This window comes from Thunnus albacares, chromosome 8, assembly GCF_914725855.1.
Source record: "Thunnus albacares chromosome 8, fThuAlb1.1, whole genome shotgun sequence".
Taxonomy (NCBI): Eukaryota; Metazoa; Chordata; class Actinopteri; order Scombriformes; family Scombridae; genus Thunnus; species Thunnus albacares.
In genome coordinates, this window is record NC_058113.1 from 29383413 (window position 1) to 29410578 (window position 27166).

At 37.4% G+C, this 27166-nt stretch overlaps 3 protein-coding genes across 3 annotated transcripts in view; all 3 read right to left on the bottom strand.

Moving 5' to 3' along the window:
• LOC122986720 (fucolectin-7-like) overlaps positions 1–3624 on the bottom strand; it is a 65365-nt gene extending 61741 nt beyond the window's left edge. Inside the window, exon 1 of the mRNA XM_044358038.1 lies at positions 3519–3624. Within this exon, the coding sequence (XP_044213973.1) occupies positions 3519–3582 (64 nt within the window). The 5' untranslated portion in view covers positions 3583–3624. The remainder of the gene's footprint in view (positions 1–3518) is intronic.
• Positions 3625–15966: 12342 nt separating this feature from the next.
• Positions 15967–17984, bottom strand: LOC122986726 (fucolectin-like). Its single transcript, XM_044358046.1, has 3 exons — positions 17867–17984; positions 17051–17345; positions 15967–16132 (listed from the first exon to the last, which is right to left on the bottom strand). The coding sequence occupies exons 1-3, from the start codon at positions 17928–17930 to the stop codon at positions 15967–15969; spliced, it is 525 nt and encodes a 174-aa protein (XP_044213981.1). The 5' UTR covers positions 17931–17984.
• Positions 17985–21990: 4006 nt separating this feature from the next.
• LOC122986724 lies at positions 21991–26735 on the bottom strand. Its single transcript, XM_044358044.1, has 5 exons — positions 26532–26735; positions 25176–25470; positions 24288–24442; positions 22513–22795; positions 21991–22323 (listed from the first exon to the last, which is right to left on the bottom strand). Exons 1-5 carry the CDS (start codon positions 26593–26595, stop codon positions 22173–22175), a joined length of 948 nt encoding a protein of 315 aa, XP_044213979.1. The 5' UTR covers positions 26596–26735; the 3' UTR covers positions 21991–22172.
• Between the last annotated feature and the right edge of the window lie 431 nt (positions 26736–27166).

The window sequence follows — 27166 nt, forward strand, 5'->3', positions numbered from 1 at the left end:
TCAGGTAAATACCAGCTATGTAAATTGTCATTGTTGTACATTTTGAACCTCGTCAGATCTAATCCAGTTCAGAGCCATACACCTCCACCTCACACACGTGCAGGTAATCGGCTCTTCCAGGAATGACTATGCTAACGTAGCGACCATCCATCCCCTTACAGTCGAATGTTTGGGTAAAACCTGCAGGGATGTGTGTGATCACAGCACACCTAGGAGAAAAAGAAATTACTTTGATAACTTATTGAATGATCAGTTTAATAAATGGATAGACCTATTCATTTTTGGTTTTAAATGTTAATATAAGTATAAGTTACTGTCAACAAACCTAATGACAAATATCCATTAATGACCAACTTTTATTCATAGTAGTATTTCAATTAATGGACTGTAAACTACCTGGGATTGCTGTTGCCGTTGTCCACAGCAGAATCTCCAATGCGGATCTCAGCTCCATCAAGTCGATGTTCGTATGCATTTCTGTTGGTTATCTTAACAGAAAATACTTTATGTGTTTTCCGCAGGTCCACTCGCCACCAGGGACTGGTCATGTATGTTGTGCAAGTGCAGCAGCCATAGTCATAGTTGCTGTCACGACTCCCATCTATAGCATGATATGCATCGCCAAGATATGAATACAATGATGACTGTGAGGCTTTTCCTTGGAGTGCCAGGTTCTCTCCTGTAGGAAAGGACACATTTGCAAACATCAGCACTGATACCTAGTTTTCCTTGCTATCTCTAGAACAAAGTGGTCCCAATTTGCGGATGTCTTGAACCTAAAAGTCACAATTATTTGCACATTGTTGTCCTTTCCAGTAGTGGGAAACTGCAGTGAAAAATTGAGAGTTTATGTATAGTTGTGCAGATGCTTGTTGTAAAACTTGAAGGATGCACCAGTAGAAAATGTGCCAGATTTTATGTTGTGTAACAGAATCCAAAGTGTTTATGTTTCCTATTTGATATTCAACACATTTGGCAACTATCCAGAATCCCAGTAACATTTAAAAAACTAAAGACTAATTTAAAATATGTTCATTGTTTTTCTTAATAAACCAGCTGACCGCATTATGATCACATTTCAATATGCAAATTAGCTAAGTGTGTCTGGCAGACTTGTCAACAAACATCTGCATGTCAGGTAAGAGGAAACTGCTGCCAAGAACGGACACCATTTTTTTCTAAATAACTAAATATACAGATAATGTATCCAGACTCAGAACACACCAGGTGTAAATGGGGCCTCACTTCAAATGGATACCACTTTGCAAAGCAGAGATTTATTTGCAGCAGGAAGTAAATGCATTTTGCTCATTTTCTTCATTCAAATGAATGCTGTTCAACTTCTGCCGTGACTGCGGCTCTATGGGAAATGAGGCACCAGCATCACCCAGCAAATCAAATTTGTGTGACTTCAGTCATATATTCAATCTCACCAGTTGGGGCACGGTACCCGTAGATTTCGACTTCACAGAGTGTGAGGACCCTTCCTGAACCAGGTAAAAACACAGTGACATAACGTCCCTCCACGTGTTTTTCAAGAGTTATTATATGAGACCTGCCTGCTGCGATACTAGGAATAACAGCAACCCTAAAAGAGAGAGAGGAAACAATGCATGAATGTATTTTATAACTAAAGTACTTCAAATGTTATTTTATGTATTTAATAAAACTTAATTCAGTTACTTTCATAAGATTATTAATGTTTTTTATTATAAATTAAATATAGTCTTAGAATTTGTACTGCCTGCATTACTAAGCAACATGTTGCTTAGTAATGCAGGCAGGTAAACAATAAACAGCTGATGACAGAAAATGGTTTCACAGGTATGGTGGGAGATATATTTTTCTGACTGATTTTTACATTTGGTTTGACCACTCACATAGACAATCTGCATGGGGGTGAATCAGTGAGAATCGATAATTCTACACAGCCGTGGTATAAATTTAAAGTTAACAGGCTTGTGACTGGACTCAGGTTAAAGGATTGATTGCATTAATAGCAAACTTATGAATATTAAACAGATTTGAGCTGTAATTGGGGGGGTGGTTTAAAATGTCCGCTTATCACTTCTCAGGGAGAAGTCCTGTATCTAATGAGTAATTATCTGTAGGTTCACTTACACTGGGTCTCTGGCATCAGTGTGATGTAAAGTCTTTCCGACAAGAATCTCTGCCCCATTGATCATGTCTGCACAGCAGTCTCCTCTGTTGGTGATGACGATAGCGTTGACCACGTAGGACTCCAACAGGTCCACCCTCCACCAGGGGTTGGTCTGTTTTGTAGTGCTGCTGCATGAACCGGCTGGGAAATTAGAATCACGGTTTCCATCAATGGCGTTGTAAGCAGCCCCAAAAGCATCCCCCTTTCCGTCAGAGCGGTGTGACTGAGTTGCTTTGCCACGCAAGGCCACATTTTCTGTGAAAGAAATACACACATTATTTTCCAGAGCCTAATGTTGATTATCCCTGTGGAGGAATTTATATCACACCTGGAAACTTCTGTGCGCCCATCCTGTGGTCTGCGTTAGTATGATTTGAATCCTTTGTTCTCAGCCATGCTAGCACTTTGGCCTCAGGGACCAAATCATCCTCCTTTCCCTCAGAGTGGTGTGACTGAGTTGCTTTGCCATGCATGGCCACTTTTGCTGTGAAAGAAATACACACATTTTTTTCAAAAGCTTAATGTTGATTATCCCTGTGGAGAAATTTATATCACACGTGAAAACCTCTGTGTGTCCATCATGTGGTTTGCTTTAGTGTGATTTGAATGCTTTGTTTTTCAGCCACATTAGCAGCGTGGCCATAGAGACATTTGGTCCACCACTCTGGTCCAGACTGATGTTGTAATTTCATTAAGCTGAGGCGAGATGCAGAGTTACATCAAGCAAGGTCATTCATATTGTCACGGGGGGGGGGGGGGGGTTTGAATGTGAAAATAGAGAACACACTCAAGGTTTAAGGTTCAATATTATTTTTTATTTATTTTTGCCTTACAAAGTACTTCTTTTAATTTTTTTAAAATGTTGATTATGTTGTAAGAATAATGATCATAGCAGCTTTAAGCTTAAATAAATGTATCAGCCAATAAGTTTTGTCATAATTAGCATATACATTAATTTAGAAAAAAGTCACTCAGTTTTTAAATAATGTTGCCAAAAATTTTGTAGATAACTCTGCAGATGTGCAAGGCCATATTTTCTGCAAATTAGACATTAAATGCATAAAAAAGTAGTAGAATCTACTGCATCAAATATATCAAGGGTCTTATGACCAACAACCTTTCACTGCACTACATAAATAACTAAATATAACATTTTTATTTGATTTGTATTCTACATAAAATTAACCATCTCTTAGTGACATAAACATGAACATGTGAATCTTTATTATCACTACACCATCTTTGTATTGTTTATATATAACTAATTAGCCATTTTAGGGCACCAGGATTTTTTGGCAATTATACTTGTTAATGTTTTATAACACAGATATCACAGACATAGCTAGATCATACTTACTAGTGGTGGAAGCTGAGCACGTCCCCACGAAGAGCAGCAACAGCAGAGCTAAACCGTGTTTCATTGTTCTGGCTGAGACAGATTACAGAGTCAATAATAGAATTACACTGAAGAAATTTATATTGTCTTCATTATTAATGTATGAAGTTTATCCCTGACCAACAATCTAATGCTTTGTTCCAGAACTTGGATATCCAAAGTGCATAAAAATGAAATTACTTCTCTAAAATGAAAGACTGATGGATATTAAGAAATTATATGTAACCAACAATACACACAAAAATGAAATAACCCTCCAAACTGTGTATTTGAGAGCATGGCTATTCAGCTACAACCACATACCTTGACATGCAAAATGAACTCTGAGGAAGATGAGAAGCCGCTCTCTGCGCTGTGCTGATGAATATGATTCAATGTGGACTACACAGGGATATTAATGTGCTCTTCTTATCATGGCATGTGGTGTTTATTGCTGATATACAACAGTCTTATATTTAGATAAGACTAAATTCAGCTATCAAGTGGAGCAGGGATGGGCAACTGTAGATGATGTTGTAAAATAGAAGATGACAGCTGTAGTTCCATTGATCTTGTTTGAAGTTCTGTATGTCAATATTAAACATTGAATACTGCATCAAATTGTAGTGCGTTCATAAAAACATGCAGCCATAAAAACAGGGCACCGGACAACATATGACACAATATAGCAGACCATGGAGAAAGTGTGAGGTGTGTTCAGTAAATTAAAGCTTGGCCAAAGTCCTTGACTCGTGTTGACTGCAAACAGCAGCATAAGCGTGAGACACAGGTGGGCAGGTGGGTGTTGGAACCAGGTGACTGGGAAAGGTGTAAATGGAGAGTTGCATGGAAATGCAGGGGCCTGGAAAGTGTGTGAGAGTGTGGCTGAAGGCAGGGACAGAGGCATGATGGGAAAAATAAAAACCACTGAGGCAGTAGTACTTGTGACAGTAGCAGCCCATACTCTATTCAATTCAATTCAATTCAATTCAATTCAATTCAATTCAATTCAATTCAATTCAATTCAATTCAATTCAATTCAATCCAATCTTATTTATATAGCACCAAATCACAACAAAAGTCATGTCAGGGCACTTTTCACATAAAGCAGATCTAGACCCTACTCTTTAATTTACAGAGACCCAACAATTCCCCCCATGAGCAGCACTTGGCGACACCGGTAAAGAAAAACCCTTTAACGAGAAGAAACCTCAAGCAGAACTGGACTCTTGGTGGGCGGCCATCTGCTTTGACTGGTTGGGTTGAGAGAGAAAGAAAGAGGGAGGGGGAGAGGGGGGAAAGAGAGACATAGAGAAGCATAATAACATTTAGAGAATTAGACCACCTTGCTCTATGCTGACTGTAATATTTTATCATTAAAGAGGAAAAATGGTGTCTAGCTGGTGGACAAATTCAATTATGTGTATTTTGGGTTTGAGTTGAAATCAGTGAAAGCACAGTGCTACAGTGCCAGCACATCCACCACAAAAATACAGCTGCAGACTGTAAACACACAAACAAGAAACAAATGATGTCGCTCTTCGTTGTAGCATTTCGTTGTAACTTTTCACCCCTTCATTCATGATTGTTTCCCAAACCAAGCTGAAATAGAGAATGCAGACTCAAAGGTTTTTTGATTGTTCACTGATGTCCTCTGGCAGCTTTCTGGCTTGTGTGCAACTCTCTGTAAATTTGCAATGAGCCACATAAGTAACTCCAGCGCACCATTTGTTTTATGATTCTTTCATACCAGGATGATATGACTGGACTCGATGAGGCACAACCTTTTGTAAATGAAAATATGCCTTTATAAAGAGATATAATGCTCCTCAATGTTAACTTTGTCTCTGCCAACCAGCTGCTCTACTAAGAAACATATTCGCCACCTGCTTTCCTTAAAAACACCATCAGTGGCCTTGGACAGAACCACTTGCAATGCATTCTCCTTGTAGGATTTCCTCCTCTAGAGCGATAGGAGAATCCACAGTCTTTTTCTCAGTTTTATTTAGTCATAGCATTAATATTTTAATGCATTATGTAAAGCACCTTGACTAAACTTGCCTAGCCTCGCTATACAAGATCCAGGATCAGATTTGATGGCTGAGTGCAAAGGCACACAGCAACATTGGCAATCTGGCAGAGGACAATAATAAGTGGGCAGGTATATTTACACAATGGAGTAATAATGAAGTGATCGGGAAAATGAAGAGCATGTGTGCTGGCAGATGATAATCAGGTGATGACTGTTGTAGGTACAGGGTGATTGGAGAGGTGACTGGGAAAGATGGGAAAGTCTGGGGGCATCTGGAGTTCAGGTAATTAATGGCAGCTAAGGGAGAGTTCCATGGAAGTGCAGGGGACTGGGGAAGTGAGAGTGTGGCTGAAGGCAGGATGGGAAAAAATAAATACCACAGAGACAGCTGTTGTGATAATAGCAGCCCATGGAGAAAGTGTGAGGTGTATTAGATCCATTGAAAGTTTATCTAAAGCCCTCAACTCATGCAGACTGCAAACAGCAGTAACATATGTGCTCTTCTGGAAGGTTCAATCCAGCATTGTTTGCTGGTTTAGAAGAGTCCTTTAAAGGGAGAAGGCTGGTCAAATTCTGTACTTTTCTTATGGCCCCAGTGTGTCAGAGAATAAAGACCTAGTAGGAGTTTCAGCTGTAATTCAGCGTAATCTGGGGATAAAAATAAATGGCCTGAGGCTTGGAAACATGCAAAAACACTGCCTACAACTGCAGCAACATTCGAATAACATGAATTTGGTTTAGGCTACACAAATGGCTAATGTGATTCTGCACACCTGACACTTGGCATGAATTTGGATAGTAGTTGCAACTAAACTGGACTTTTCATAGGGCATTTTTACAGCAGTGAAAGTCCCCCTCCACTCAAAAATGTGTTTTTCTTGTTCCATTAGTTGGATGTTTGCGCTTCACTGTTTGTTTTCACATTCATCTACTGAAAGGGGAAAGTTTCTCTGTTGAAAACTGAAAATACAATTTTAAGTGGCAGGCCTACGAGCAGGATTTGTGACTTCACTACTAGTTTAGAGCAAATTATGCTCAAGTATGTAACAGTGCACATACACTGAGAATGGACTTTACAGTGAAGTAGGAGACATCTTGTTTCCAGAACTTAAACTTTTGAAATGAACAATATTTGCACATTTATAGATTATAGAAATATTTTCTTTATAGAATGTATCAGTTCTTATGTCCTATGAATAATTTAAAAGATGTTCATCATTTTTTCTAAATAAATCAGCTGACCAGATACTGCTGAGTCTCACTGCGTTCCCATTTACACCTGGTATTAACATGTATTCTGAATCTGGATACATTATCTGAATTAAGACTTTCAATTTATGGGTTTTGCATTTATAGCTGGTATTAAAATGCATTCTCGTTTTATCAGTTGTGCACACATTATGATCAGATTTCAATATGCAAACTAATTCTAACTTTTTCAGAGATCATGTCATTAGGTTCAGCACCATGGACAGCGGTCTACACTGCTGATGGACTGATTTGGGCTGAACTGAAAATGTTTGTTGTCCTGTTTCCTCAATCATTTTTTTTTTGTAAATGTATGAAAAAATATATCACATGAACTGTAAGAACATCTTGGTCCTGAATCTGTAACAGGCTGTCTAGCCTACATGGTCCATAATAGCATACTGACTATTCATGCCTGTCCACATCCTTGGAAAATAAAATCCTTGCAATACTTAAATCTGCTCTGGGTCTTGTGAGACCTGCAGGCTGGACAGCCCGATATCAACCTCTGATCTGTGAGTATATAGCGACTGATTACTTGAGAATAAATACCACACATTCACTTCATCTATACAACATAGTATGGCTCAAGTTCTCACCAGTTGGGGCACGGTACCCATAAACCTCCACTTCACAGAGTGTTAGAGTCCTTTGTGAACCAGGTAGAAGCACAGTCACATAACGTCCCTGCACACGATTACTGAAAGTCAGATTCCACAGCAGAGATTTCACACCAGAGAAATTACACCAGCCCTAAAAGAGAAAAAGATACAGTGGCTCATTAATTATGTTCTGTATCTACTTGGTGGTCTGACTGTGTCACTTTTCCATGCAAGGCCACATTTTCTATGAATGAGACACATGTCCCCAGGATGAGGAGCAGAGGGAAAGTGCTGAGTTTCATCATTCTGGTTGAGACAAGTGACAGTCCTTAATACACTATATTTAAGAAATTTACACTTCTTATTCTTTATTAATACTGTTAGTAATGTTGTAACAAGAGAGGCCAATTTCACAATTATATTATTATATTACATTATAATATAATATATTATTCAAATTATCATTATTTGCTTCCTTATGCTGCTGAGATATGTGTATACATGCAGTGTAAAATGTTTTGTAAAGTATTACTCTCAGGCAGTGAAAAGTGAGTCAAGAGAGCCTGGATACTTAGAACTTGGTCTACTAAGATGATCTGATGCAGAAAAGAAATTATAGGTGTTGCCTGGAGACGACAAAACAACACACTCTCTGTGCTCTCCATATGCATCTTTTTTTTCTCCTCTTCATCAGTTGAACCATATCCAATCAATCATCAGAAATCAGTTCATATTCATCTCAACAGTGTCCCATCATGTCCCACTGGTTTACTCCCATGTGCATGTATTTCACTTCCCTATTTGTGAATTAAATATGAGAGGTTATCCAAGTTTTTGATATGTTTTATGGTTGGTGGTTTTTATTTCGTTATTTATTGTGGACCTTCAGCGTGGAGTCCAAAACAAATGTGACACACATGGGAACAAATGAAGTGTACCTTATCTTACATTACCTTGTTGTCAGAAAACAGTCCACTACTCACCTTCTGCCTGCAACTCTACAGCCTGCACTCACCAAAATGCAACTAATTTAGCTGGTAAATATCAACAACTCAACAACTTAAAAAGAAAGCACAAATCTATCACCTTTTAGTTTAATCTGTGATCTGCCCCTGTTCCAGTGCATTAAAATATCAAATTAGCACATTATATATTACAATATTTGGTCTGTTTTGGAATCTAGCAGCCACTAGTCACCCTAGTATGATTTATAATTTGCCAAATTTAGTTTAAAGAAGATAGTTGAGTAGAATCCCCACTCAACAACCTAAACTTCAGACCTCTTCTAGAGCACCCCACTTGTCACAAACGGTCATTTTGTATCTTTTTCTGTGGTATTTTGCAGATTCACCTGCAGTGACACTGTTTTGCATATATATATATATATATATATATATATATATATATATATATATATATATATATGATCTGTCTTGGTGATGCCCATAGGTCACAAGAGTACAACAATAACTTAAAACAGCAATCAGTACAAAAGAATACACAAGAACACAGGTTAACACCAACGTCACTGCTGTCATTGTCACCAAAATCACAGAAAGTAAGAGATGAGAAGAAGGCAGAAACTAGGGTACAGCATGTAACACCTACAGCTAGTACGTAGCAGGTCGAACCACATTTTGTTTAAAAAGTTTATAGCTGATAAAATAAAAGACTTCATGTATCTGTTTGTGTCACCTCTAGGGAGGTAAATCTGTCCTGATGGAAGAATAATAATGGATAGGTTCACAGTTTTTCACTCTAGATTAACAGGGAAACTCTGTCCATGGAAACAAAAAGGGGGCATTCTGTACTAAAAATACTTTAACTTTGGAAGATATCCACTTTATTTGACAGCTGAAGTCTCATATGAGCTTCAAATAAGCTTTTGAATACAGTTTTTACACAAAGACTATTATTTTGTCCCCCATCACTTACATTGAAAACACATTGGGAAGGGTATGAACAAGAGGAATGATTACGGCAAGAAAAACCTGTTTCAACCTGTTCATATGAGCATCTGACTGTTGTTTTAAGACAAACTTGAAAATGTGTGAACCCATCTTTTAAACTCACTGTGTAAAGACCTTGCCAGCAAGTTTTTGTTTTTCACACTGAGATTGCTTACCATCAGATCACAGCAAATGTGAGAACTGACTCAATGAAAAAAGTATTGAATATTTTCAACAGAGACTTGTCAACACTAAAGCTCTGGATTTGGGGCCCCTGAGCCTGTGTCCATACAGTAATACATCTATGTCTCTAGGTTTCCAAGTCTCTGGTGAACCTTTTTGGATGATGGAGATGACATTGTCCATGAGGAGATGATGTGACTGCCAGTGGCACAAACTCTTTCCTGCCAGGAAGGATCTGACACCAGTTGTCGTGCTCTCTCTTATGTGCACAAGTTCAAGCCAGTCATAGCAGAACAAGCATGCAGCATGAAAAATAAACATCACCACCAAACACAGCAGCAAAGGATGCTGCCATCTGAACTCTCACACACTGACACACACAGTAAATATAGCATTTTTTATTCTTCAACCATGTAGAGCAAATAAGAGAATGAATGATGAATGGTGATGGTTGTATTTCCTGGATAGATTTCAAAATAAACAGAGATAAAGCAGCACAGTCATTTTGTGCAAAAATGCATTTAAAAGTTGATCTGAAGCTTATACGAGGCTTCAGCAGTCTGAGTTAGTCACATCAAGTGGATATCTGACACATTTACAGTCTCGTTAGCATCAAATTCCCTCTTTGTGTTTCCCTGTTGAGCTGCGGTGGAAGTATAGTAACAAAAAGCAGGACTTTACATTTGGATGGCTGAGGCTTCATATTAGCTTCAGATAAACTTTTAATACATTTTTGCACAGAAGGAGAACTGTTGATTTTGTCCTCCATCATTTACATTGTCAGTGCATTATGAAGGGATCTTCTAATGGTCAGTATGAACAGGAGGAATAATTACAGCAAGAAAAACCTGTTTCAATGTTCATTTGGACACCTGACTGTTGTTTTAAGGCAGACTTGAAAAATTGTGAACCCGTCTTTTAATTCTGCAATGTAAAATAAATATTAAAGTGTGAAACCACATGAGGACAAATGAGGAGCGAGCAAAACCATAATAAAATAAAATACCCAAACTTGAGAAGCATTCAGTTCCTGTACGCATTAATGCTGATTGGCATGAGTTTGGATGACACTGTAATCACATGAAAATGTAAATGACTCATCAACTGTACATGTCATTGAAAATGAGCTCATGTACCGCTGATGAGCATGCAATATAGAAGACTTTGAAATTCTAATTACATTTGTACTGTATACAGGTGTGAAATTATAAGTACAATGTGACTGAATGGTCCTCAGTAGACTTTAAGTCATTATATAGTTCATAATATCTCACAAACTGTACATGAATATTTTGAAATTTCAATGGATTTTATACTGTATACCAGTGCTATGATATAATGCAATTGAAGTGAATGGGCCTCCAAAGACTATTATGAAGTAGTGTGCACAACCATCACACTAACTAGTGATAGAAGATGGAAAATTTGTACGTGCATGTGTTTAAATGGAGAAATGGATGAAGATGAAATAACAAACGATAGTAAAATATATATATATATATATATATATATATATATATATATATATATATATGCAAAACAGTAGCCAAAACAGTAGCCTTTAAAAACCATAAATAAATAATTACATTTAAGTAAAAGAAGAAAAAAAGAAAATTACTCCTTTACTTAAGTAAAGGTACCAATACAGAGATGTCCTGCATTAAAAATCCTACTTAAGTAAAAGTACATGAGTATTAACACCAAAATGTACTTGAAGTAGTAAAGTAAAAATACTAATTTCATCCCTCTGACTGATATATTACTATATATGACATATATATATGTGGAGCTAGTTTGAAATAGAAAACAGTGCGGTGGGGGAATAGAAATCCAAGTTCAGTTCAAGGATACATGATTACTTATAACTATAATAATAAATGCAGGGTTTCCTGGCTGTAGTACCTGAAGACAATTGCATGCTGTTAATAGGAGGGAAGGATGAAAGAGAAAACAGGTGGCCATCAAAAGTTGAGGGCTTTTCTTGCAGTAAATGTTTATAATTTGTGTTTATGTGTTAAAATCAAAGTTCAGTTCTTCTTCTTCATCATCTACTGTATTTAGATTAAAATCTCCAAATACTAAATAAAAGAATTACAACCCCTTCCCGTCCATTTCCCGTTCTGTTATAAATACATTTTTCAGGTTTTTAAGAGAGACTAAAAGCTTCTCTCAACAGCTGATGCACACCTTCAGAAACTTCCACAACACCCAGAAATCTCCTTGCTGCATCTACAATCATGTCAATTTTCTCAGATTTTCTCTCTGCTCCGGCCACACAGTTGATTTCCATTGCCAAAAAGGCCAAAAACTTCACCCGATCCTTACAAAAGCAAAACTCAGCATGCTTCCTAACTGATTCCAAGTTCCATTCAATAACACACAATTACTTATAACTATAATAATAAATGCAGGGCGATTGTTTTCATGACTGTTAAGTACCTGAAGTCAATCACATGCTGTCAATAGTACGTAGCCTGATATTTCATGCTATGCTGACATTATGTCATTGTTTTATGTTCCATGACTTGTACGCTGAGCATGCTTGTAAAACTTTTGTATGGTGTTATGGCTGAACATACCATTTTGTATATACATATTTTCTTCCATTATTCTATTGCTATTATTCCTATTTAATTCTATTTCATTTTTCTATTACTTTGTTGTGATATATATATATATATATATATATATATATATATATATATAAGTAGAGACTACTGTAAACCAGTTAAATTCCTTGTATGCAGAAGCACACTTGGCCATTAAAGTTGAATTCTGAACAAGATATCACCTCCTTCAACTAAACTATTTTTTCCTACATACAATCTTCTAAAGTCAAGATTCACGATTTGAAAGCATTCCTCCTTCCACTTACCCAGTGGATTATTAAAGTGGGATATATTTTTTCAAGTGATGTTAAAGTCACGATACATGCATACCAGTTCTGTTTTTATTGAAAATATGGTCAACTTCAAGTATGAAACAATATATTTTCTGGAGTGGAAAACTAAAAAGGGTTGCTACTTCTCAGTATATACACAAGGCGAATCTTTCCCAAATACACAGTGTCATAAATATTAAAGAAAAACACACAACATATTGAGAGAAATAAAGCTCCAGTGATGAGTTAAAACAGTTTTAGAAGCAGCAACAGATGGTGCAGAAGCAAATTATTGCTGTGACCACTTGTATTAACAGTCAACACATGAACTCTTTAGAATACAATCAGAGACTTTGCTAAGAGTAGAGCTCTATTGTCGACGAGACTGCTGTAATCACTGCAAACTGTTTTGTTTTGTTCTGTTTTGCTTTACTGTGAAACTCCAGATGACAGTTTACATGGATTATAATAGTCCTATAGTCATTATAGCAAGACTGGGAGGGAACTCATCTTGTCAAAACAGTCCACACCTTCTGCCTACAACTCTACAGCCCGTACAGCCAGCTCCACTGTTGATATTTATAATACACTGAATGACATTGATATGTGCAATGTGAAAGTGTCACTCTTAATTATCACCAACAGAGCCTTTTAGCCTCTTTTGCTTATTGTTTTGGTTTTACACATTTGCATGGTGTAGTCTCTGTGCTACTCAAAAGGCTCTGATAAACCCACAGCACACTTCAGAGAGAAAAGACAGGACGACACTGATTGATATGCAGCCTTTAATAATGCAAGCAGACTAATGTTTCAACACTACAGTGTCTACATCAGAATCAAAGAGGATTAAGGCATAAGGCAAACACACATATGTAGTCAACTTAGGATAGATGTACATTTGTTATTAGGTAGAAGGCTGAACAGAAATTCAAACATATGACAAGTTCAGCTCTTCATCTAGTATCTAGTAGCTATAGAACAAATATGTTTTCTCAGGAGTCATGGACACCAAACTAGAGCTAAAAAGGAGATTGAATATTGGATTCACATTCATTCTGCAGGCAGATACATGACTCCAAATGAATGCTAATGTTGTTTTTGTGTTGACAGGATGTGTAAATGGGCAACTGTTTGCTAACATATTAGCCATAACAGTTTTATTCAGCTAGATGATGTTGTCAGCTTGTTTGGTAATTACTCTGCCTCCTGGTGGTCAAACATTTATTAATGCAGTTTAATGTGCTCTAACTATATGTTGTCTCTAATAATGTTAATGTCATAAGTGAAGCTTAAGTTATGATTGCAACCAGAATCTATAAAAGAGCATCAGCTAAACACCAGCTATGTAAATTGTCATTGTTGTACATTTTGAACCTCGTCAGATCTAATCCAGTCTAGAGCCATACACCTCCACCTCACACACGTGCAGGTAATCGCTTCTTCCAGGAATGACTATGCTAACATAGCGGCCGTCCATCCCGTTACAGTCGAATGTGTGGGTAAAACCTGCAGGGATGTGTGTGATCACAGCACACCTAGGAGAAAAAGAAATTACTTTGTTAACTTATTGAATGATCACTTTAATAAATGGATAGACCTATTCATTTTGGTTTTAAAGGTTAATATAAACATAAGTTACTGCTAACAAACGTAATGACAAATATCCATTAATGACCAACTTTTAGTCATAGTAGTATTTTAATTAATGGACTTTAAACTACCTGGGATTGTTGTTGCCATTGTTCACAGCAGAATCTCCAATGCGGATCTCAGCTCCATCAAGTCGATGTTCGTATGCATTTCTGTTGGTTATCTTAACAGAAAACACTTTATGTGTTTTCCGCAGGTCCACTCGCCACCAGGGACTGGCTATGTATGATGTACAAGAGCAGGAGCCGTAGTCATAGTTGCTGTCACGATTCCCATCTATAGCATTATATGCATCGCCAAGTTGTGAATACAATGTTGGCTGTGAGGCTTTTCCTTGAAGTGCCAGGTTCTCTCCTGTACAAAAGGACACATTTACAAACATCAGCACTGATACATAGTTTTCTTTGCTATCTGTAGAACAAAGTGGCCCCAATTTGTGGATGTCTTGAACCTGAAAGTCACAACTATTTGCACATTGGTGTCCTTTCCAGTAGCGGGAAACTACTGAAATATGGAGCGTTTATGTATAGTTGTGCAGATGCTTGTTGCAAAAATTGAAGGATGCACCAGCAGTTGGCAGTAGAAAATGTGCCAGATTTCATGTTGTGTATCATAAAGTGTCTATTTTTCTTATTATTATTCAACACATTTACAAATGTTTTTCGGCAACTATCAAGAATCTCAGTAACTCTTGAGAAATTGTTTCTTCACAGGATTTATCAATTCTTATCTCCTACAAATCTGTATAGATACTTCTGAGTCTCAATATGGTCCCATTTACACCCGGTATTAACATGTGTTCTGAATCTGGATCCATGGAGGGAATAATGACATTCAATTCATGGGTTTTTGCAATTACACCCGGTATTAAAATGCATTTTCATTTTCTCAGTGTGTTATGATCAGATTTGAATATGAAAATTAGCTAGGCATGTCTGGCAGACTTGTCAACAAACATCTGCATCCCAGGTAAAGCAAACTGTGGCCACAAACAGACGCCATTCTTTTCTAAATCACTGTTCATAATGTACTGATTGCATTTACACCTGGCTGAGATCTGATCACAATATGAGCTTGACAGTCTCCAGATGTTATCTTGCTGATCCGTTCGCATTCCAATCACAATGCGCTCTGCTTAAACATGCGTTTTCCTTATCGAGATACAGATCGCATGTTAGTGGTAGCTGTAAATGTATTAATTGCATGTTCGAGTTGAGACACATTTATAATCCATTTACACCTGGTATTAACATGTGATCTGTATCTGGATATGTTATCTGAATAAAGAAAAACGCATGTTAATGCAGGTGTAAATGCACTCAGAATGAACGTATTGTGATTAGAATGCAATCAGATTGGCCAGATAACATTTGGAGGTGGTCGGGCTCCCACTGATCTCAGCCAGGTGTAAATACAATCCATATCCGTACAGCGTGACCACATTCATGAAAAAAAAATCCCCTTGATTTTAAAGGTCACCTAGCTCTTACTGCCAGCTAAAGCAAGCTCTGTAAAAGCTACAAGTAGCTGTAATTAGAAGTCCCTTGCAAAAAAGCAAATGATGTCTCTTTGTGGCAGCAGTTTCTTTGCTGACAAGTCCACCAGCTCCACCTAGAAAATTTACATATTAAGATCCAATCACAAGGCAAGAAAAGCTGAAAAAACAGGAAGACATTTTAAAACCAGGTGTAAATGCAATAACCCACTGATTGGATGTCATCAATGCCAAATAATGAGATCTATTTGCATCAGGAAGTGAATACATTTTGCTCATTTTCTTCATTCAAATGAATGCTGTTCAACTTCTGCTGTGACTGCGGCTCTATAGAAAATGAGGTGCCAGCATCATCTAGCAAATTAAATTTGTGTGGCTTCAGCCACATATTCAATTCTCACCAGTTGGGGCACGGTACCCGTTGACTTCCACTTCACAGAGTGTGAGCATCTTTCCTGAACCAGGTAAAAACACAGTCACATAACGTCCCTCCACGTGTTTTTCAAGAGTTATTATATGAGACCTGCCTGCTGCGATACTAGATATCACAGCGACCCTAAAAGAGAGAGAGGAAACAGTGCATGAATTCATTTTATAGCTGAGGTAGTTTAACAGTTATTTAATGTATTAGAAAAAAATGAAGTCATTCATTCACTTTTATTATTAATGTTTTTTATTATAAGTTAAATATAGTTCACTTGTCTTAGAATTTCTGCTGCCTGCATTACTACACATCATGTTATCCCTCTAAACAACAAACAGCTGACTGATTTTTACATTTGGTTTGACCACACACACATAGACAATCTGCATGGGGGTGAATCAGTAAGAATCGATAATTCTACACGGCCGTGGTATAAATTTAAAGGTAACAGGCTTGTGACTAGACTTGGTTAAAGGTTTGATTGCATTACTCGCAAATTTATGAATATTGAAAATGTTTAAGCTATAAATGAATATAATGCTCAGTCAAAACTACTGTTTGTAGAAAAATAAAAATGATAAGACTACCTCTTAAACACATTGGATCTCAGGGTTTCCTTAAACTTAAGGTTTAAGTTGATATTTTTTCTTAATTTTTGCATTACAATTAAAGTAAAAAATGACTTCTTTTAATTTTAAAACGGTGTCTGGGTGTGTTTATTATTTCAGAGGTTAAAGGACATATACATACATTAGACTGCAGTCCTTCTATACTGTGTTAAAGGGCTAGTACACTCCATTATTTGGTATATTGTGGTCTCACAATATTTAGTTATATCTGGGAGGTATAAGGTTTCTAAAGTGAACCAATGTAAACAACATTAAGTTAATCAGAGTTACCATATCAAAGTTGTTTGGGATAAAGAACTCAGGGCCCCATCTACATATATAAAGGGTAGGAGGGCTACATAAGGATATACATAAACATCTGTTTAATGATTTCCAGGGAGAAGTCCTGTATCTAAGGAGTAAGTACTGTATGTTCACTTACACTGGGTTTGCAATACCATTGTCTCGTAAAGAGTTTCCGATGTGAATCTCTGCCCCATTGATCCTGTCTGCACAGCAGTCTCCTCTGTTGGTGATGACGATAGCGGTGACCACATAGGACTCCATCAGGTCCAACCTCCACCAGGGGTTGGTCTGTGGGTCAGAGTGGCTGCATGAACCGGCCAAGAAATTAGATTCACGGTTTCCATCAATGGCGTTTTCAGCAGCCCCAAGATAAGCCTGAGATCCCTGGAGGCGGTATGACTGAGTTGCTTTGCCATTCAAGGCCACATTTTCTGTGAAAGAAATATCAGCCAATAAGTTGTCTAAGAGTTACATTCTTTCCATAGCATATGCATTAACTTAGAAAAAAAATCACTCAGTCGTTAAAAAATGTTGCTGAAAATTGTTGTAGACAACTCTTAAATTAAATACATAAAAAAGTAGTTGAGTCTACTGCAACAAATACAAAGAGGGTCATATGTCCAATATGGGTTTGTTACCTTTCACTGCATTACACAAATAACTAAACATAACATATTCTGTTTGATTTGTATTATACATGAAACTAACCATCTCTAAGTGACATAAACATAACCACTTTTCCACAAAAAAAATCAAACTTGTGCACAGTGTTATTAACAAAATTTTGAACAATTCTACTTAACACATCAATGAATCTTTATTATCAGTCCACCATCTTTTTATTGTTTACATATAACTAATTATCCATTTTAGGGCACTGGAATTTTTTGGCAATTGTACTTGATAATGTCTTATAACACAGATATCACTGACATAGCCAGATCATACTTACTGTAGGTAGAAGCCGAGCACGTCCCCACGAAGAGCAGCAACAGCAGAGCTAAACCGTGTTTCATTGTTCTGGCTGAGACAGATTACAGAGTCAATAATAGAATTACACTGAAGAAATTTATATTGTCTTCATTATTAATGTATGAAGTTTATCCTTGACCAACAATCTAATGCTTTGTTCCAGAACTTGGATATCCAAAGTGCATAAAAATGAAATGAATATTAAAATGAATATTAGGGATATTAAGTAATTATATGTAACCATCAATACACACAAAAATGAAATAACCCTCCAAACTGTGTATTTGAGAGCATGGCTATTCAGTTACAACCACATACCTTGACATGCAAAATGAACTCTGAGGAAGATGAGAAGCCGCTCTCTGTGCTGTGCTGATGAATATGATTCAATGTGGACTACACAGGGATATTAATGTGCTCTTCTTATCATGGCATGTGCTGTTTATTGCTGATATACAACAGTCTTATATTTAGATAAGACTAATTCCAGCTATCAAGTGGAGCAGGGATGGGCAACTGTAGATGGTGTTGTAAAATAGAAGATGACAGCTGTAGTTCCATTGATCTTGTTTGAAGTTCTGTATGTCAATATTAAACATTGAATACTGCATCAAATTGTAGTGCGTTCATAAAAACATGCAGCCATAAAAACAGGGCACAGGACAACATATGACACAATATAGCAGACCATGGAGAAAGTGTGAGGTGCGTTCAGTAAATTAAAGCTTGGCCAAAGCCCTTGACTCGTGCAGGATAAGCAGGAGACACAGGTGGCAAGGTGGGTTTGGGAACCAGGTGACTGGGAAAGGTGTAAATGGAGAGTTCCATGGAAATGCAGAGGCCTGGAGAGTGTGTGAGTGTGTGACTGAAGGCAGGGACAGAGGCATGATTGGAAAAATAAAAACCACTGACGCAGCTGTTGTGACAATAGCAGCCCATGGAGAAGTTTCCTTCTCCTTATTTGGTATTCAGTCCCATTTATAGAATTAGACCACGACCACCTTGCTGTATGCTGACTGTTATATTCTATGAAAGAGGAAAAATGGTGTCTAGCTTGTGGACAATTACGTGTATTTTGGGTTTCAGTTGAAATCAATAAAGCACTTTGCTAAATTGCCATCACATCCACCACAAAAATACAGCTGCAATCTGTAAACACACAAAGACGAAACAAATTATGTTGCTCTTGCATCTGAATTGAGCCAGAAACAGCATTTCGTTGTAGTGTTTCACCCCTTCGTTCATGATTGTTTCCCAAACCAAGCTGAAATAGAGAATGCAGACTCAAATGTTTTTTGACTGTCCATCGATGTGCTCTGGCAGCTTTCTGGCTTGTGTGCAGCTCTCTGTAAATTTGCAATGAGCCACATAAGTAACTCCAGCGCACCATTTGTTTTATGATCCTTTCATACCAGTATGATATTACGGGACTCGATGAGGCACAACCTTTCATAAATGACAATAAGTCTTTGTAAAAAGATATCATGCTGTTCAATGTTAACTTTGTCTCTGCCAACCAGCTGCTCTACTAGGAAACATATTCGCCACCTGCTTTCCGTAAAAAGACCATCAGTGGCCTTGGACAGAACCACTTGCAATGCATTCTCCTTGTTGTAGGATTTCCCCCTCTAGAGCGATAGGGGAATCTACAGCCTTTTTCTCAGTTTTATTTAGTCATAGCATTAATATTTTAATGCATTATGTAAAGCACCTTGAATAAACTTGCCTAGCCTTGATATACAGGATCTAGGCTCAGGTTTGGTGGCGGAATGCAAAGGCAGAGGACAATAATAAGTGGGTAGATATATTTACACAATGGAGTGATAATGAAATGATCAGGAAAATGAAGAGCATGTGTGCTGGCAGATGACAATCAGGTGATGACTGTTTCAGGTACAGGGTGATTGGAGAGGTGACTGGGAAAGATGGGAAAGTCCGGTGTCATCTGGTGGGCAGGTGATGAATGACAGGGAATGGTGAGTTCCATGGAAATACAGGGGACTGGGGAAGTGTGGCTGAAAGCAGGGACAGAAGCAGGATGGGAAAAAATAAATACTACAGAGACAGCTGTTGTGACAACAGCAGTCTATGGAGAAAGTGTGAGGTGTATTAGATCCACTGAAAGTTTATCTAAAGCCCTCGACTCATGCAGACTGCAAACAGCAGTAACATATGTGCTCTTCTGGAAGGTTCAATCCAGCATTGTTTGCTGGTTTAGAGGAGTCCTTTTAAAGGAGAAGGCTGGTCAAATTCTGTACTTTTCTTATTGGCCCCAGTGTGTCAGAGAATAAAGTACTGCTTAAAGAGCAAGTAGGACTTTCAGCTGTAATTCAGCATAATCTTGGAATAAAAATAAATTGCCTGAGGCTTGGACACATGCAAAAATGCTGCCTACAACTGCATCAACATTTGAATAACATGACTTTGGTTTAGGCTACACAAAATAATGTAATTCTGCACACCTGACATTTGACATGAATTTGAGTAGTAGTTGCAACTTGACTGGACTTTTCATATGGCACCAATTTCAAAAATAATTGCACATTTCTACTACATAGGGGACTTAGATTTAAGAAATTATCAAATGTACAGCAGTGAAATTCCTCTTTAAAGTCCCCCTCCAAAATCAAAAATGTGTTTTTCTTGTTCCATTAGTTGGATGTTTGCGCTTCACTGTTTGTTTTCACATTCATCTGCTGAAAGGGGAAAGTTTCTCTGTGCTCAACGAAAACTTTAACATGTGTAACAACAAATATGATTTGTGTTTCAACTAGTTTGGAGCTATTTGCTCTTGTGTCCTGCAGTTCAACTTTTGAAATGAAAGTATTTGAACATTCATAGATTATGGATTTTTCAAAAATGGAGAAAGAGATGTCTAATTTCTAATTAGGTAATTGAACTTCTTTGTGGAAAAGCCACATCAGACACATTATCATTCAAACCAGTCTTTTAATACATCTTAAAAGATGTATGGGGGATCTTTAACCTTTTATACACTACATTTATCACCAACAGTCCTTAAGCATAAATTAACACTTGTTTGATCCACTGTATGCTATCAGCTTTAACATGAGACTACTTGCAGATAAAAGGTATGTTGACTGTTGACTGAGAGCTTAACTACAAACCAAAATCATGTTTCAAATTCTGTTCCACCTTTGAATAGTGATTTCCTCCTGTTAAAATATGTTTCCTGTAGCACCCCCCTCTGCGGTTGGGGTAAGGTTGGGGTTGGATTTTGGTTAGGCGTAGCAGAGATAACTGGTTGGTTTAGGGTAAGTTTGGGGTCAAGTTAAAGTCCCCCTCCATTCAAAAATGTGTTTTGTCTATTGTTACTTCACTTGGATGTTTGAGCTTATGTGAAAAGTGTCACTCATAGTGACAAACACATAATTATCGCTAACAGAGCCTTTTAGCCTGTTTTGCTTCTTGTTTTGGTTTTACACATTTGTATGGTTTAGTCTCACTACTCAAAAGGCTCTGATAAACCCACAGCACACTTAAGAGAGAAAAGACAGGACCACACTGATTGATATGCAGCCTTTAATAATGCAAGCAGACTAATGTCTCAACAGTACAGTGTCTACATCAGAATCAAAGAGGACAAAGGCATAAGGCAAACACACATATGTAGTCCCGTAGGATAGGTGTACAGTTGTTATTGGGTAGAAGGTTGAACAGTTCAAATATATTGGATAATAGATTAAAAGGTGGGAATTGCCAGAGACAATGTCCAGGTTCCAAACCCATACATTAAAAACAGAAAAACAAGAAATGACATCAATAGCAAAAGGTTCATGTTTTGCAGCAGACATAATATCATGAATTGGAGGAAGTATGACAAATTCAGCTCTTCATCTAGTATCTAGTAGCTATAGAACAAATGTGTTTTTTCAGGAGTCATGGACACCAAACTAGAGCTAAAAAGGAGATTGAATATTGGATTCACATTCATCCTGCAGGCAGATACATGACTCCAAATGAATGCTAATGTTGGTTTTGTGTTGACAGGATGTGTAAATGGGCAACTGTTTGCTAACATATTAGCCACAACAATTTTATTCAGCTAGATGATGTTGTCAGCTTGCTTTGGAATTATTCTGCCTCCTAGTGGTCAAACATTTATTAATGCAGCTTTAATGTGATCTAACTATATGTTGTCTCTAATGATGTTAATGTCATAAGTGAAGCTTAAGCTATGATTGCAACCAGAATCTATAAAAGAGCATCAGGTAAATACCAGCTATGTAAATTGTCATTGTTGTACATTTTGAACCTCGTCAGATCTAATCCAGTCTAGAGCCATACACCTCCACCTCACACAGGTGCAGGTAATCGCTTCTTCCAGGAATGACTATGCTAACATAGCGGCCGTCCATCCCGTTACAGTCGAATGTGTGGGTAAAACCTGCAGGGATGTGTGTGATCACAGCACACCTAGGAGAAAAAGAAATTACTTTGTTAACTTATTGAATGATCACTTTAATAAATGGATAGACCTATTCATTTTGGTTTTAAAGCTTAATATAAGTAAATATAAGTTACTGTTAAAAACTTAATGACAAATATCCATTCATAACCAACTTTTAGTCATAGTAGTATTTTAATTAATGGACTGTAAACTACCTGGTATTGCTGTTGCCATTGTTCACAGTAGAATCTCCAACATGGATCTCAGCTCCATCAAGTCGATGTGGGTATATATTTTCGTTGGTTATCTTAACAGAAAACACTTTATGTGTTTTCTGCAGGTCCACTCGCCACCAGGGACTGGCTATGTATGATGTACAAGAGCAGGAGCCATCTGCATAAGTGCTGTCACGATTCCCATCTATAGCATTATATGCATCGCCAAGATATGAATACAATGATGACTGTGAGGCTTTTCCTTGAAGTGCCAGGTTCTCTCCTGTACAAAAGGACACATTTGCAAACATCAGCACTGATACATAGTTTTCCTTGCTATCTCTAGAACAAAGTGGTCCCAATTTGTGGATGTCTTGAACCTGAAAGTCACAATTATTTGCACATTGTTGTACTTTCCAGTGGTGAGAAACTGCACTGAAATATGGAGCATTTATGTATAGTTGTGCAGATGCTTGTCGCAAAAATTGAAGGATGCACCAGCAGTTGGCAGTAGAAAATGTGCCAGATTTTATGTTGTGCATCAGAATACAAAGTATTTTTCTTATTATTATTCAACACATTTTCAAATCTTTTTCAGCAACTATCCAGTATCCCAGTAACTCTTGAGAAATTGTTTCTTCATAGGATATATCAGTTCTTGTCTCCTATGAATAATTTTAAAGATGTTAACTCTAAATAAACCAGTTAACCAGATACTTCTGAGTCTCACTATGGTCCCATTTACACCTGGTATTAACGTGTTCTGAATCTGGATGCATTATCTGAATAAAGACATTCAATTCATGGGTTTTTGCATTTACACTTGGTATTAAAATGTGTTCTTGTTTTCTTAGTTGTGCCAGCATTATGATCACATTTCAATATGCAAATTAGCTAGGCACATCTGGCGGACTTGTCAACAATCATCTGCATCCCAGGCAAAGGAAACTACTGTCATGAATGGACGCCATGTATTAATTGCATGTTTGAGTTAAGACACATTTATACCCCGTTTACACCTGGCATTAACATGCGATCTGTATCTGGATATGTTATCTGAATAAAGAAAAATGCATGTTAATGCAGGTGTAAAAGCACTCACAATGCACTGTGATTGGAATGCGATCGGATTGGCCAGATAACATTTGGAGGTGGTCGGGCTCACATTGTTCTTGGATCTCAACCAGGTGTAAATGCAATCCATATCTGTACAGTGTGACCACATTCATGAAAAAAAAATCATCTCATTAAGTTTAAAGGCCACCTAACTCTTACTGCCAGCCAAAGCGGGCTTGTAAAAGCTACAAGAAGATGTAACTAGAAGTCCTCCCTTACAAAAAAGCAAATGATATCTCTTTTGCAGTTTGTTTGACCTGGGACGCGATATGTTTGCTGACGAGTCCATCAGCTCCACCTAGAAAATGTACATATTAATTTACATATCACAAGGCAGGAACAGCTAAAAAAAGGAGAACACATTTTAAAACTAGGTGTAAATGCAAAGACCCATTGATTGGATGTCATTATCCACATAATGTATCCAGATTCAGAACACATGCTAATACCAGGTGTAAATGGGGCCTCACTTCAAAAAGATACCACTTTACAAAGCAGAGATTTATTTTCAGCAGGAAGGAAATACATTTTGCTCATTTTCTTCATTCAAATGAATGCTGTTCAAATTCTGCTGTGACTGCAGCTCTATAGGAAATGAGGCGCCAGCATCACCTAGCAAATTAAATTTGTGTGGCTTTAGCCACATATTCAATTCTCACCAGTTGGGGCACGGTACCCGTAGACTTCCACTTCACAGAGTGTGAGTATCTTTCCTGAACCAGGTAAAAACACAGTCACATAACGTCCCTCCACGTGTTTTTCAAGAGTTATTATATGAGACCTGCCTGCTGCGATACTAGATATCACAGCGACCCTAAAAGAGAGAGAGGAAACAGTGCATGAATTCATTTTATAGCTGAGGTAGTTTAACAGTTATTTAATGTATTAGAAAAAAATCATTAATTCACTTTTATTATTAATGTTTTTTGTTATAAGTTAAATATAGTTAACTTGTCTTAGGATTTCTGCTGCCTGCATTACTAAGCATCATGTTGTCCAGCTTAACAACAAACAGCTGATGGCAGAAAAGGGTTTCACAGGTACGGTGGGAGATTTAGTATTCTGACTGATTTTCTCGCCTTGAAATAAGGACTACTAACAAGAAAACAGTGTGATGTCCTTTGAAGTGAAAATATAGAATTTTATTTGCATTACAATTAAAGTAAGAAATTACTTCTTTTATTTTTAAAATGCTATCTAGGTGTGTTTATTATTTCAGAGGATGAAGGACATATACATACATTAGACTGCAGTCCTTCTATACTGTGTTAAAAGGCCAATATACTCAATTATTTGGTATATTGTGGTCTCACAATATTTAGTTATATCCTGGAGGTATAAGGTTTCTAAAGTGAACTAATATAAATAACATTAAGTTAATCAGAGTTACCATATCAAAGTTAATTGGGATGAAGAACTCAGGGCCCCATCTACATATATAAAGGGTAGGAGGGCTACATAAGGATCTGGGTGGTTTAAAACATCTGTTTAATGATTTCCAGGGAGAAGTCCTGCATCTAATGAGTAATTACTGTATGTTCACTTACACTGTGTCTGTGGCACCATTGTAATGTAAATTCTTTCCGATACGAATCTCTGCCCCATTGATCCTGTCTTCACAGCAGTCTCCTCTGTTGGTGATGATGACAGAGGTGATCATGTAGGACTCCAGCAGGTCCAACCTCCACCAGGGGTTGTTCTGTTTTGCAGTGATGCTGCATGAACCGGCTGAGAATCTAGATTCACGGTTTCCATCAATGGCGTTGTAAGCAGCACCCAAAATACCCTCATTTCCATCAGCACGGTGTGACTGAGTTGCTTTGCCACGCAAGGCCACGTTTTCTGTGAAAGAAATACACACTTGTTTTTTCCAAAGCTTAATGTTGATTATCCCTGTGGAGGGATTTATATCACACCTGAAAACCTATGTGTGCCCATCCTGTGATCTGCATTAGTGTGATTTGGATGCTTTGTTTTCAGCCACGTCAGCAGCGTGGTCATAGGGACATTTGGTCCACCACTTTGGGCCAGACTGATGCTGTAATTCTGCTGTTTACCTTGCAATCGTTGCAATGAAAAATGAAATTGTGTGGGCAGTGGTGACAAATTGTGAACACAACAATGACTTATCATCATCTTTAAGTTGATATGGAGAACTTGTTTGTGAAGAGCTGTTTTTTTCCACATCCAGCAGTTACAGAGATACATTATCTTGTTTCTGTCCACCTGGTGTAAGGCCAATATTCATTCTTTTTGCTATGTTATATCTAGCTCTTTAGCTTCTAAATGCTCTACTATGTTCACCAGTCTTTTTGCCATTTGGTGCTGAGCAGGTAGTGTACAGTGGGTTTTTTGAGTTTTTTCTGTGAAAACAGCTTCCTGCTGTGGCCGAAAATGACACTAATAGTTACTTTCTTTCCATAGAATATGCGTTGATTTAGAAAAAAGTCACTCAGTTTTTAAGAAATATTTATGAAAATTTAAGACAACTCTGCAGAGGTGCAAGGCCATCATTTCTGCAAATTAGACATTAAATGCATAAAAAATAGTAGAGTCTACTCCTATGACCAACAAGGGTCACCTTTCACTGCATTACACAAATAACTAAATAAAACATATTCTGTTTGATTTGTATTAAATATAAAACTAATCATCTCTAAGTGACATAAACATAACCACTTCTCCATAAAAAAACAAAGAAAAGAAACTTGTGCACAGTGTTTTTTGAAACAATTCCACTTAACACATCCAAGCCACATGAATCTTTATTACTACTCCACTACTATCTTTTTATTGTTTACATATGACTAATTATCCATTTTAGGGCACCAGGATTATTTGGCAATTATACTTGTTAATGTCTTATAACGGAGATATCACAGACATAGCCAGATCATACTTACTGTAGGTGGAAGCCGAACACATCCCCAGGAAGAGCAGCAACAGCAGAACTGAACCGTGCTCCATTGTTCTGGTTGAGACGGATTACAGAGTCAATAATAGAATTACACTGAAGAAATTTATTTTGTCATCATTATTAATGTATGAAGTTTATCCCTGACCAACAATCTAATGCTTTGTTCCAGGATTTGGATATCCAAAGTAAATAAAAATGAAATTACTTCTCTAAAATGAATGACTGATGGATATTAAGTAATTATATTAACCGACAGTACACATACACATGAAATAACCCTCGAAACTGTGTATTTGAGAGCATGGCTATTCAGCTACAACCACATACCTTGACATGAGGAAGATCAAAAGCCGCTCTCTGCGCTGTGCTGATGAATATGATTTGATGTGAACCACACAGGGATATTTATGTGCACGTCTTATGGTGGCATGTGCTGTTTATTGCTGATATACAACAGTCTTGTATCTAGATAAGAATAATTCCGGCTATCAAGTGGAGCAGGGATGGGCAACTGTAGATGATGTTGTAAAATAGAAGATGACAGCTGTAGTTCCATTGATCTTGTTTGAAGTTCTGTATGTCAATATTAAACATTGAATACTGCATCAAATTGTAGTGCGT

Excerpts from the sequence above, each read along its gene's own strand:
- LOC122986726 (XM_044358046.1), bottom strand. The coding sequence starts at position 17,930 with ATGAAACACGGTTTAGCTCTGCTGTTGCTGCTCTTCGTGGGGACGTGC. Across the intron at positions 17,346-17,866 it reads GTGCTCGGCTTCTACCTACA|AAAATGTGGCCTTGAATGGC; the intron begins GTAAGTATGATC and ends TTTCTTTCACAG. Across the intron at positions 16,133-17,050 it reads AATGGTATTGCAAACCCAGT|GGTCGCTGTGATATCTAGTA; the intron begins GTAAGTGAACAT and ends TCTCTCTTTTAG.
- LOC122986724 (XM_044358044.1), bottom strand. The coding sequence starts at position 26,595 with ATGGAGCACGGTTCAGTTCTGCTGTTGCTGCTCTTCCTGGGGATGTGT. Across the intron at positions 25,471-26,531 it reads GTGTTCGGCTTCCACCTACA|AAAACGTGGCCTTGCGTGGC; the intron begins GTAAGTATGATC and ends TTTCTTTCACAG. Across the intron at positions 22,324-22,512 it reads AATGGCAACAGCAATACCAG|GTGTGCTGTGATCACACACA; the intron begins GTAGTTTACAGT and ends TTTTTCTCCTAG.